Here is a 13,265-nt window from a genome sequence, read left to right as displayed (position 1 = left end):
TTTAAAAATATAATGTATATGATATGAAAGTAGATTAGTTGAGAAAGGGCACAGTGATATTTTACTGAGCTTTCCATTTATGTTCTGGGCACTTTTCTATATGTAAACATATTTGACTTTTGTTAAATTTGAAAGAAATGACATACATAAGGTCCTAGTACTGTGCCTAAGAGATTCTAGGGACTCAATGAGTGATAGTTGTTATTTGTTGTCCATTTTAGATGTGAAAACCTGCTGAATTATATGCGATTGAGAAATCAATAAGAATGAAGCCCGATTTTAAAGGTTCTGATTAGTTTGTGCAGAAGCATAACACGTCATTAACAACCCACATGGGAATTTGAGAAAAACTGTTATTAGCATTAGAGAAGGAAGTAGCTGGAAGGTGTGGAAAACTACATTTCATATCATTGAAGAGGATCAATTTTATTGTTATATAGCACTTCACCTAGTTCCTATGTCCTATTAGAGATGCCCTAAAATCTTCCCCCCTCGTCTGATCCATCCACCATTTAGGCCTGCTTATGTCCATTTTAAATGAAAAATCGGTTTCCACTAGTTAAACATGCAAATTTTGCTATCAAAAAACTGGGATGAGCTTTGATATAATCAAGGTGGTTGATCTAATCAGGCCTTGATTTAGTAGCCCTATTTATTATAATACTGACAGGAGAAGGCATTTAAAATAAAATACTCATTTTCATAATTTTCTTTCACTATCACAATTTTCCAAACAGTTTGGATACAGGATTTTATTGATTTGAGTCTGCATTTATTTAGATGTCAGCAATGGGAGGACTCCATAAACCAGAGTAGGAAATAATAACCCAAATATATACTACCCCTTGACTCCTAACTGCCCTCTTGCCCCTACCCCACAATCCACGTTTCCCAGACTGACACCTTTTAGTGTGTCAGAATTAAACTAAAACATTAACTATTGACCAAAAAAAAAAAAAAAAAAAAAAAGTTATAGAGGAGCAAAAACATATGTTTAAACAAGATCTGGAAGTTCACTTATTTGGCTTAGCCCAGACCCCAGGGAAAATTAGGATCTGATTGATGTTATCAGCTGAAAAGAACAGATCAACATGAGTTGCCAAGTTTAAGTAAATGAACAGAGGTGATTAATGGGGAAAGGGGGCAGAGAAATTTAGCAGGAAGCAGCACTTCAGAGGTAAGGATTGTTATTCCCATTTTACAGAGGCAGAAACTGGTTTTTACTTACAGAATGTTACTAATTTGCTCAGCTGGTGAGTAGCATGAAGCCCCAACTGGATCAACTCACCATTTAACTCCCGTGTGGCAAAAAGGAAGGCCAAGTTATCAGCAGTTTTGGATGTAGTTCCTGCCTTAGGAGAAAAAGAATGGAGGGCCTCCCTCCTGACTCTGATGGCTCTTGGAAGACCCAGGGTTGACAACCAAGGGCCTAGAGGATCACTGGGACACTTTCTTTCACACACCATTTGTCTTCCACCTGTCGCCTAGCCCTAAGACCAAATTCCAGTGGGATGCACAGCAATTTCCGTATTATTGATGTCCACCAGTACTTAGATATCACTATAGGGAAGTGATCTGTCTGTGGCAGTTTTCTCATCCCACCTTCCCTTCACAACCCTGTCTGACTTTATCAAAAGAATGTAACCCACCTCAGGTATCTGCATATCTTTCTATGATACCCTGCAAAGAAGCAATTAAGAATGTTGGCATCAAAGCATAAGAGACTCTTAAAAACTGAGAACAAACTGAGGGTTGATGGGGGGTGGGAGGGAGGGGAGGGTGGGTGATGGGTAGTGAGGAGGGCACCTTTTGGGATGAGCACTGGGTGTTGTATGGAAACCAATTTGACAATAAATTTCATATATTGAAAAAAAACATAAAAAAAAAAAAAGAATGTTGGCATCTGTATGGTGAGCATAACTCTAATGACATGCAAGTTAAACGGTTCTCAATTATTTATCTTCCCCTAGTGTGTATTAGGAAAATATCAGAAAATTTTTTCACTGGCAAACATATATCCAATTCCCACAAACAGAATCTAAAGCCATGCCCAACATCATTTGGGCCCACAGAGAAGATTCTTATTATTTTAATATTTTCCTCTGACCACAAGGAAATGATCATTTGGCAGCTATGGGTAGAAGAGTCCAGACCAAAGTCTGACAGACCTAGATTCCAAATCTTAACTCTTCTCTATACCGTGTGACCTTGAGAAAATACTTAACCTCTCTGGGCTGCATTTTCCTCATTTGCAAAAAGGGAAAAGCTGTTATGAAAATAATGAATGGAAAAGACCTTGTTAATAATTGTTATAATGATTATAGCAAATAATTCTTTATTCTTTTTCTTCCTTAAAGTCTTCCATTAGCTTTAAACAAAATAAGAGCAAGCCTTTCATCTAAGAACAAAAAGCCTAACTGGTGTTTGTGTTGCTGCACCTGTCTGTTCACTTACACAGTGTCACCATTTTCCAAGAATCAATACAATTATTTGCCCCTGGACATAGTTTCCCAGCAACACACATCTTGAACCAATTCAGGTGAATTTCCTTTGTCATTTGTGATCACCTGGCTCCTGCATCAAGTGGCTCTTTGCAACCTTCCATGAATATTAGGATTATGCCTACTCAAGGGAAATGAGTTAATGTTGTGTTTATACGCTGTCTTTCTCTTGGGATTTTATGATACTGAGCAGTCATAGCCGAGGCCACCATAGTCTCTTTGAAGGGAGTTTGGCAGGTATTTTTGTGCCATACAAACAGAGCAGGACAGACTTATTCCCAGGGTTTTCTGACTGGAAGGAAAGGCAGGAGTTTCAACAACTATTGATGATCAAGAGACACCCAGGAAATAATCTGATTTTCCTGCACAAGAGGCTACCTTGACATTTTCTCTCTTTCCACTGGGAGCAGGCTGGCAAGTACCTTGAAGGCAAAACAACAGTCAAGATATTGCCAAACCATTTAGCAAATAGTATATAAAATTTCCAGGTTTTAAGTGTAAATATCCTTCACTTTAATTTCCCTTTATTCCTTCCAAATCAAATTTTTTAAACTTTATGTTGTTTGAATTCCTGTAGGCAAGATGTTTACTTTGATATTCACTAAAGTGGTTTTTTGTGATTGCTAAGCAAATTAATCATACTTTTAAATAATAATGTGCATTTTTTTTGATTTGAAAAATAATGATAATTATTTTTGATAGGGCTAAAATCCCCTATAATCTCAACACAATTGTCATCGATTTGCTGTATTTCTTTTTAATATTTTTAATTTCCTGCATACGAACGGTTATTTTTATTTCACATTGTTATATTCCATTGGCAACCTGCTTTTTTCTTTCACCTCTGTATTACATGAATTTTTCCATGTTACAACAAAATTTTTATAGATGCTTTAAAAACAAGTAGCTTACAAAAAAAAAAAAAAAAGGAAAGTAGCTTACTATCCAGTTAATTTGATAAATCTTTTATTAACAATAGAGTTCAGAGGCGCCTGGGTGGCTCAGTCAGTTAAGTGTCTGACTTCAGCTCAGGTTATGAGTTTGAGCCCCGCACTGTCCTCTCTGCTATCAGCATGGAACCCACTTTAGATCCTGTTTCCCTCTCTTTGCCTCTCTCTCTGCCCCTCCCCTGCTCACACTTTCTCTCTCTCAAAAAGTAAACATTAGGGAAAAAAAACCAATAGAATTCACTGTTACTGACTATCACTCAAGAACAATCATTCTCAGATGACCTTTGCCAGGGTCCTAAATTTGTACCAGGCATAGATAAACAAATTACTCTTTACTTTCAAGGTACTTTTCCTTATTCTGTACTTAGAAAAATCTAAAGTGCAGGAATATTACAAGTGCTGTGTCCTTGCATAAGTTATTTATCCTCTAAACTCAGCCCTTTTGTCTGTAAAATGGGGATGATAATAGAACCCAGTTCAAGAACATGTGAAATCAATTCCTTTCATATGCTAAGCGATCATAAATGCTACTGATAAATGAAGTGTGTATTTGTTAAAAGATTCATTTACAGTCAAAGTAAATGGAAAAGGAACTGTTGGACTTTTTTTGTTTTTTAAGTTTATTTATTTTGAGAGAGAGAGCAACAGAGAGCAAGCTGGGGAGGGGAAGAGAGAGAGGGAGACAGAGGATCCAAAGCAAGCTCTGTGCTGAGAGCAGACAGCCCAATGCGGGGCTGGAATTCAGGAACCTTGAGATCATGACCTGAGCCAAAGTCAGACGCTTAACCAACTGAGCCACCCAGGCGCCCCAGGAACTGTTGGGCTTTTATTAACAGATATTAAATTAGGTTATGACCTTGCCCAAAGCGTAGGGGACAGCCTAAAGAAATATGTCACACAGTAAATGGAAAATGTTAACTCCTGATCCAGCAGTGCCGCGCTTGTCTTTGTCAGGCACTGCCAGGCTCCCTCTTTGGTCTGGTCTCAGACCACGACACAGCCACACAGCGGCTCTCTGCACTGGTCAGCTCAGTGCCTCCAGGCAAGCTAGGCCAAGCTCCTTTCAGTTGTCAAAGCAAATCTCAGAAACTCCACCAGACAACACAAGATTGCTCTCCTGCAAAGGGCAGGACATGTTATTTTTCTTTAGTCTTCAAATGTCTAGATGGTATTCTAAGCAAAATTTTATAATGGAGTCCACATTTGAAATTTACTATAAGATATTTTTCAAAGATTCTAAAATGCCTTGTATGGGGAAGAGGAAGAAAAACTACGATATTTTCAAATTTAAAAAAATTATTTGGAAATAATTTTAAAGACAATTTGCAAAACGAGCACAAAAAATTCCCATAAACCTTTCTATGAAATCTCTAAAAAACATTTTTAAGTTTATTTATTTATTTTGAGAGAGAGAGGACGTGCGTGCGAGCAGGGTAGGGGCAGAAAGGGAGGGAGAAAGAATCCCAAGCAGGCTGTCAGTCTGGAGCCCAACGTGGGGCTCAAACCCATGAACCGTGAGATTATGACCTGAGCCGAAATCAAGAGTTGGAGGTTTAACTGACTGAAGTCAACCAGGCCCCTTGAGATCCCTAAATGTTAACATTTACCATGCTTGCTTCCTCATATCTCTCTCACTGTTTCAAGTCACTGAAAACTGAGCTCAATGTATTTTCTTTCTCTTTTTTTTTTTTAAGCAAGCTTTCTGCTCAATGTGGGTCACAAACTCATGACCTGGAGATCAAGAGTCACATGCTCTAGACTGAGCCAGCCAAGTGCCTCTCAATGTATTTTATTTATAATCATTTCCTTCATGTGAACTAGTACTTGTTTCCTATAATTTATAACTCAGCATATGCTTTTATATGTATACATATGTATACACAGACACAGACACACGCATTTATAGTTTGTCAAAGCGATGAACACATATGGCCAAAAAATTAAATAGGAAAGATGACTTTATAATGGAAAGCCATAGGTCTTTTTTTTATTTTTTATATTTTATTTTTTTAAGTTTATTTTTTTTTTTTTTGAGAGAGACAGAGACAGACAGAGTGGGTGGGGGAGGGATGGACAGAGAGGGAGAGAGAGAGAATCCCAAGCAGGCTCTGTCAGCATGGGGCTTGAACCCACAAACCATGAGATCATTACCTGAGCCAAAACCAAGAGTCAGATGCTCAACCAACTGAGTTACCCAGGCGCCCCATGCAAAGCTATAGTTCTACCCTCAGCTCTGCTCCTTAGAGGCAATATTTTAACCAATCCCTTTTGCCTTGGGTTCTCCCGAAACCTACACATCTCTAAATAATACACTTCTACTGCTATTTCTTACTGATACACTTCTACTGCTATTTCTTACTGATCAACTCAGGACATTTTGTTTTAACTTCCTACCATGAAAAACAATTTAGCCCATTTACTCCCTCTCTCCCATAGAGATATAACTATTCTTGTTTTTCTGCTGGTCACCTCTGTATCCTCAACAAACATGCTAAGTCTCCACTTGTGTTCCAGCCACCATGGAAAGACAACTGGTCTGCCACTTTGTAGGTAAAGGATATTAATATTCTAATTCCTTACCCTCATCCCTTCATCTAAAGCCTGCCCCCTTTTTTTACATTGTCAATTTATAACATTGTCATCCTGTTTTAAAACCACCACTCAAATGTCCATAATTTGTCTAAGTTCATCTTACAAGATGGAAAACTAATAAGAATTTACATTTCCATGATGATGTAAACATGAGTCACTGCAGATCAAGTAGCATGTTAGGAGTTCTTTTCCCCAGGGCCGGGCTCATGACCACCTGTCACTTAGTGGAGAATATTCCCCATGTCAAACTGAGATAGGGATTCTAACCTTTCACCTCCACTAAATCCCTTAATCGAATCTTCATGTTTTTCCAACTTCTCACTACTACCCGGTCAGTCATTGTCTGGGCATCTGATTTTGTCTCTTTGGCTTACTCCTCCTTTCTCAGGCTTGTGAGCACGCAGGAACCCCCTAAATGCCAGAATGTGCTGGCTCTGGTTCTCCATAAAAATTTGCTTACTTTCTTTAGAGCAGCCTTTCCTTTCAATTGGTTGCCAAGAATGAAACAAATTCAGTAGAATTCACATAAACTCTAGATTTCTCTCTTCTATTAAAAATTACCAGATTGGGTAACTGGACTCTGATTCTGCAGTAATGTGCAGCAGCCCAGCTTTCTTCCATTTATTTCCTTTACTCGTCTGACCCCCGTGGTAATGGGTGTTCAACCCTTGAAATACAGACTTGCACTTAATCTCCTTGGCTCCAGCCCCACGTCTCATTCCTGCCTCTCTCAGGTTCCATGGGGCAGGCTGTGCCTCTCCTGAACAGTATTCTGTTCTCCTTATGCGTTCTCCTTATGTATTCTCCCTCCCTCAACATGTGGTCCACGAACCAGAACAGTCTCAGTGACATCACCTGGGAGCTTGTTAGAGATGCGGAACTTTGTCACCTGCAGTTTAACAAGATCTCTTAGTGACTCCTAGGCAGATTGAGAAAAGAACGGGTCTAGACTATAGTTTCTTGCACTTGCTTCATTGGGCATCCCCCCCTTTTCTGTCTTCCTAAATATATTCAATTGTGCATGGATGTTCCCCACCCTTTTCACTTCATCATTTTTTCTTTTTAAGTTTATTATTTATTTTGAGAGAGAGAGTACAAGAGAATCTCAAGCAGGCTCTGCACTGTTAGGGCAGAGCCAGACTTGGGCCTCAAACTCACGAACTGTGAGATCATGACCCAAGCCAAAATCGAGTCATATATTTAAACCAACTGAGCCATCCAGGCACCCATTGATTTTGTCGATTTATTTACTGTTTTAAAAAAATGTTTTAATGTTTATTTATTTTTGAGAGAGAGAGAGAGAGTGGGGGAGGGGCAGAGAGCGAGGGAGACACAGAATCTGAAGCCAGATCCAGGCTCCAAGCTGTCAGCACAAAGCCTGATGCAGGGCTCGAACTCAGGAACTGTAAAATTCATGACCTGAGCCAAAGTCGGATGCTTAACCGACTGAGCCACCCAGGTGCCCCAATTTATTTGCTTTTTATTTTCATTTCTTTTCCATATTTCATAGGATCTCTAGAGACAAAGGAAAAAAGTTGTGTGGTTGGTAATTCAGCATTTTGACAGCCTTCAGACATAGGTCTTAAAACGCTAGAGTAATAGAAAATTTTGCCATGTGCTGTTTTTGTTTTGTTTGCTTGCTTGTGGTTTTCAGCCATCCTCTCAACGAGAGCACAGATGTGAGAGGGGATGACAGATGTTTATGATCTTAGTGGAACAATTTCTCACGCAGGAGTCTCCTGATGCCCTCTGGTTGATTACTTTACACCTGGAAAACTGAGAGACTCTGCTGCCTGTAAGACTGGTGGCCACCATTCTGCCAGAAATTACAATAAAAACAAAGGGAATGGAACAGCTTAGCAGAGACATGCAAAACCATGTTTCTTTGTTGTTCTGGGTGTATTTTTATTTTTAGCATCACTACTGCGACTGTACATTTGTCCCAGCCCGTCATCCAAGTATTTGTGGAAATTAACTGCAATGTTATGAATGTTTCACAGATGGATGAACCAAAGCTGATGAGAAAACAAACTGGTTCTGATCTTTTCACCATTTTGGGGATCTGAGTTTTATCTGGCTGAAAATAGATGTTTTCAATCAGAAACTGTACCACGTAGATTTTTTTTTTTTCCTGCCAGAAACTGAATACCCTACTAAAGTAGCTTGAAGTAGTGTCTTTCAAAATTGGCTGCACATTGGAATTACCTGGGAAACCTGGCTTCCACCAGGCAAGGTCTGATCTCATTGGTCTGGGATGTGACCTAGGCATTGAGGGTGAGTCTCATGTACAGCCAAGGTTGAGAACCACGGGCTTACACAGTGCAGACACTTATTGTTTCACTTAACCACAAGTCTGGAGATGGCACTGTAGGCATGGCTCAGGGACTCACTATGTCATCAATGACTCAGGCTCTTCCCAACTTTCTCCTTAGTCATTCTTAGCATGTTGTTAGTGTCTCCACCCTGATACAGATGGCCGCTGTAGCTCTAAACATTAATGTGTTCAAACACAGCAGGAAAAGGGAGGACTTGTTCTTTGTCAGCAAGGAAAGCTTTCTAGGAACACGCCCCTCTCCCCCACCTCAGATTTCTTCTTATTTCATCGGCCAGAACACCCTCAGACCAACTACTCAATGACCAGTAAAGAAGAATGGCTTGTATCAGTTACCCTGTTGCCATTACAAAACAAAATGAGGGTTCCATTAAGCTAAGTAAAAAGCAGGGGATGACTGTTAGGTGGGCAATCAACAGTGTCTGTCTCTGCTATCCCAAACACATTAGCGACAATTCATCATTAACCTGTGGGATGCCATCAGGCTCAGTTGGACTTTGTATTAATTTTTATTTTCTTTTTAGTGCAGTTCTATTTGTAAGAAGTAATATTCCATGACTTTAATTCTTTCTTAGGGGTCTTCCAAAGAACAAAGAGAAATTTAATTTAAAAAGAAACAGAATAAAACTCATTCTGTTTTGGTGATTACCATATGGGTTCACTGACACTTTTGTAAATTTAAGTTACATTAGGGGATCTTATTGATCTGATTTTTCTTTATGTTTTGCCATTTCATCATTTAGGGAATTCTTTTCTCATACTCTTCAATTTTTCTTAGCTATATTTTTTTTAGAAGTTTATTTATTTTGAGAGAGAGCGAGAGAGCCCATTCATGAGCAGGAGAGGGGCAGAGAGAGAGGAAGATAGAGAATCCCAAGCAGGCTCTGCATTGCCAGCACAGAGCCAGATGCAGGGCTCGAACCCACGAACTGTGAGATCACGACCTGCGCTGAATCAAGAATTGGACACTTAACCCACTGAGCCACCCAGGCGCCCCCTCACTATATTTTAAAAAGCAATTAAATTTTAAGAAAATGGAAAAATGATAGATTCACCTAAAAGGCTGATGCCATTGTAATGTTATCCTTCAGTTTTCTTTTTTTTTTTAATGTTTATTTATTTGAGTGAGAGAATGTGTGTGCGTGCGCCACAAATGGGGGAGGAGCAGAGAGAGAGAGAGAGAGACAGAATCCCAAACATGCGCTGTCAGTACAGAGCCCGTCTGAGGGCTTGATCTCACAAACTGTGAGATCGTGACCTGAGCCAAGATCATGTGTTGGACAACTAAGCCACTGAGCCACCCAGGTGCCCCTATCCTTTGGTTTTCTTACTGCATTGCCCAAAGTATTGGATCAGTTTTCAAGAAGGAATAAAAGAAGACTGGAGGAACCATTTTATAGTTTGCTTTAACATTTCACAGAACAAGTTGAGATTTCAGAATTTTTCATTTTCCATCCATAGTAGCAAAGGAAAAGGAATTGACAAGGGGAAATGTTTCAAAATTATTAGATGAATCAGAAGATAAATGCAAAGACACAGATAGCAGCACTCTAGACTGTAATGATGGTGGAATTGATCATATAAATGAAATCTCAGATGAGTTTTCAGATGATGATGTTTCAGATGAATTTTCTCAAACTCAAAAATCAATAAATGACCTATATATTTCTAAGAACAGAGAAGGAAATACGGTATTTTCATCCAGTTAATCATTCATTCGACAAGAAGCATGTTATTATTATACAATATTTTGTGACAAGAACCTAGACTATCTCGTTTTGCTAAAAGGATGTATGATAGTATTCTTTATATCTCTCTTATTGTTTGTACACCAGTATTTATTTGAGTGGTTTGTTGTGTATAAATTCTTTTTCTTTTTAATTAAAAAAAATTTTTTTTAACGTTCACTTATTTTTTGACAGCAGAGACAGAGTGTGAGTGGAGAAGCAGCAGAGAGAGAGGGAGTCATAGAATCTGAGGCAGACTCCAGGCTCTGAGCTGTCAGCACAGAGCCCAATGCAGGACTGAACCCAAGAACTGCGAGATCATGACCTGAGCTGAAGTAGGAAGCTTAAACTGACTGAGCCACCCAGGTGCCCCTGTTATGTATAAATTCTTGTTAACTTTTCTAATAAAGTTTTTTTTTTCTTACTATCCCTGTATATTTCTACAAATTAATCATAAAATGACTTTAAAATGGTAATAGGGGAACCTGGGTGGCTCAGCCGGTTGAGTGTCTGGCTTCGGCTCAGGTCATGATCTTGTGGTTTATGTGTTCGAGCCCCGCGTTGGGCTCTGTGCTGACAGCCTGGAGCCTGGAGTCTGCTTTGGATTCTGTCTCCCTCTCTCTCTGTCCTTCCCCCACTCACGCTCTCTCTCTCTCTCTCTCTTTCTCTCTCTCAAAAATAAACATTAAAAAAATAAATAAAAATAAAATGGTAATAAATATTGTTCTTGGTATATTGACAAAGATTACTCAGATTACCCAGTTGTGGGCTCAGAATCCTTTATCAGTGTCAATGAGGAAAACATACTGTTTAGGAGAGGCACTGTGCCAGGCTCTGAAGATACACAGAACAGGCCTGGTTTTGAAGGGCTTACAACCCTATTGGGAGTCAGGAATATAAATTTTTTCCCATTAGCTACAAATGTCATTGTCAATCGTAGGACATCCTCAGCTATTTTCCCCCAGCTTCCTCCAATGTTAACTCCTTAAACAACTATAGTAGAGTATCAAAACCAAGAAGTTGACATTGGAACAATTCATACAATTTATTCAGATTTTACCAGTACAGATTTATTTGTGTATGTGTGTGTGTGTATAACTCAATGCAACTTTAACACATGTAAAACCTTGTCAAACCACCCCCATGATAAAGATACTCAAGTGTACCATCACCACAGGACTTGCTCTTGTCACTCCTGTATAGCCATATCCCTCTCCTCCCCATCTTTAACTCTAGCAACCACTCATCTGTTCTCCAACTGTATATTATTTTATGAATATTATATAACCGCAATCATATAGTGCAATGGAAACAAAATATCCTTTCAGGCTGGCTTTTCTTAGCATGATTTCCTTGAGATTAATACAAACTGTTGTATGTATCAATATTTTATTCCTTTTTGTTGCTGAATTGTGTACCATGGGATGAACGTACCATAGTTTGTTTTACCAGTTAGCCATTGAGGGACATTTGGGTAGTTTCTAGTGTGAGGCTATTAAGAATAAAGCTGCTATGAACAGAGATGTACAAGTTCCCGTGTGAAGTAAATTTTCATTTCTCTGGGTAAAGTGCCTAAGAGGGCAATTGCTGGTCATATAGTAAGTTCATTTTGGTTTTGAAAGAAATTGCCAAATTATTTTCTAGAGTGGTGGTACCATTTTACATTCCCACAGCAATATGAGTGAGCCCGTTTCTCTGCATCCTCACCTACATTTGGTATTGTCACTATTGTGCATTTTAGCTGCTCTGATACGTGTGTAGTGTATCTCGTTGTAGTCTTAATTTGAATTTCTCTAATGGCTAATGATATTGCACATCTTTTTATGTGTTTATTTGCCATCTGTATGTCCTCTTAGTGAAGTGCATTTATGTCTTTTGCTCATTTTCTGGTTGGACTGTATGTTTTATTTTTAATGCTGAGTTTAAGAGTTCTTTACGTATATATTCTAGATACACCCAGTAACTATTTTTAATCAGCTGATATAGTGTTTAATTTGAGGGAGAAATGATGTCATGAAGAGTCTCTATCTCATTGAACCACACTGATACTCCTCCCTCTTTAGAAAAACCATCTATATCAATTCCAATCCAGCTGTCTTCATCAAGGAACACTCTTGGGGGTGGGGGTGGGGGCAGGTTCCAACCCTAGACAAAACTTTTTATTTGCCATTAATCTGCTTCACACTCTTCTTTAAAAATTAAAGTGCCAGCTCTTCATCCTTCTTTCTCTAGGGTTTTTGTTATCAGAGCCACAAAAGCAGCTGAGATAATGTGGACATGACATTTTTTCTGTTTGTTTTAACATCTTCCCCCAACTTTTCCACTTTCACTAGATGGGTGTCTTCTGCCCACTCATTTCTCTGCTTCCCCACAACCTTAGTTTCCCTCTGCTGTGGTTATGGCACTCACTTCTACGTGCCTATGAAGCTCACTTCCTCGGGTTAACTGATTCTGCTTCTGTGTCCAAATTCCATGTTTCTGGGAGAGAGATTGGGTCCCTGAATATTGGGGCAGTTGTGCATGTCCAGTGCAGCTGTGGCCTGGGGAAGTGCAGGCAAGTGGTATGGGGTAGGTGTCTGTTCTGGGGATCTGGCCTGTGCAGGTTTTCTGAAACTAAGGAGGTCTGAGTAGAAAATTACTGTCATTTTTATTACAAGGACCAGAGGGAAAAGAAAGTCAGAGAGGTTAAGTGGTTCCCAGAGCCATGTAGCTCCAGTAGAGGAAGTAGAGGCAGGACAGAAACCCTAAACCTATCAGGCTCCAATGCTTGCACTGTGTCGACTATGCTAACCATCTACCAACATGGTTCCTGCCCTCGAAAACCTGGGTCTCTTAGTGAGATTAACAAATATGCAGTTACAGTAGAAACACATGAATTCCAACACAGAAATATACCAGGAGAAAACAGAAAACAGAGATCTGTTAAATGAAATACAATTTATAATTAAAAGAACAATAGCATTATTCCTTTCTTAATGAGTTTTCTAGTAGTTTAACACTATACTTATTTTATTATCCTCCTCATCAAAATACTTTACTGTGTTTATGAGCCCTTGGGTAACGTGGTTCACTGACATACAGAGTTAATTCCGTAAAGTGATAGAAAAAACCAGAATGGCACAAATCCCTGTAAATAAGATACATGTTTTTATGCAATTTTTGC

General features: G+C 39.1%; 1 protein-coding gene across 1 annotated transcript in view; it reads left to right on the top strand.

Moving 5' to 3' along the window:
• The window catches only part of LOC125910307 (uncharacterized), a 28,478-nt gene extending 17,790 nt beyond the window's left edge, over nucleotides 1-10,688 (top strand). Inside the window, exon 3 of the mRNA XM_049614091.1 lies at nucleotides 10,298-10,688. Coding sequence (XP_049470048.1) covers nucleotides 10,298-10,313 — 16 coding nt within the window. The 3' untranslated portion in view covers nucleotides 10,314-10,688. The remainder of the gene's footprint in view (nucleotides 1-10,297) is intronic.
• The last annotated feature ends 2,577 nt before the right edge of the window (nucleotides 10,689-13,265 follow it).

Source organism: Panthera uncia (genome assembly GCF_023721935.1).
Source record: "Panthera uncia isolate 11264 chromosome B3 unlocalized genomic scaffold, Puncia_PCG_1.0 HiC_scaffold_1, whole genome shotgun sequence".
In the NCBI taxonomy this organism is placed as follows: Eukaryota; Metazoa; Chordata; class Mammalia; order Carnivora; family Felidae; genus Panthera; species Panthera uncia.
This window is presented reverse-complemented; position numbering and strand designations above follow the sequence as displayed.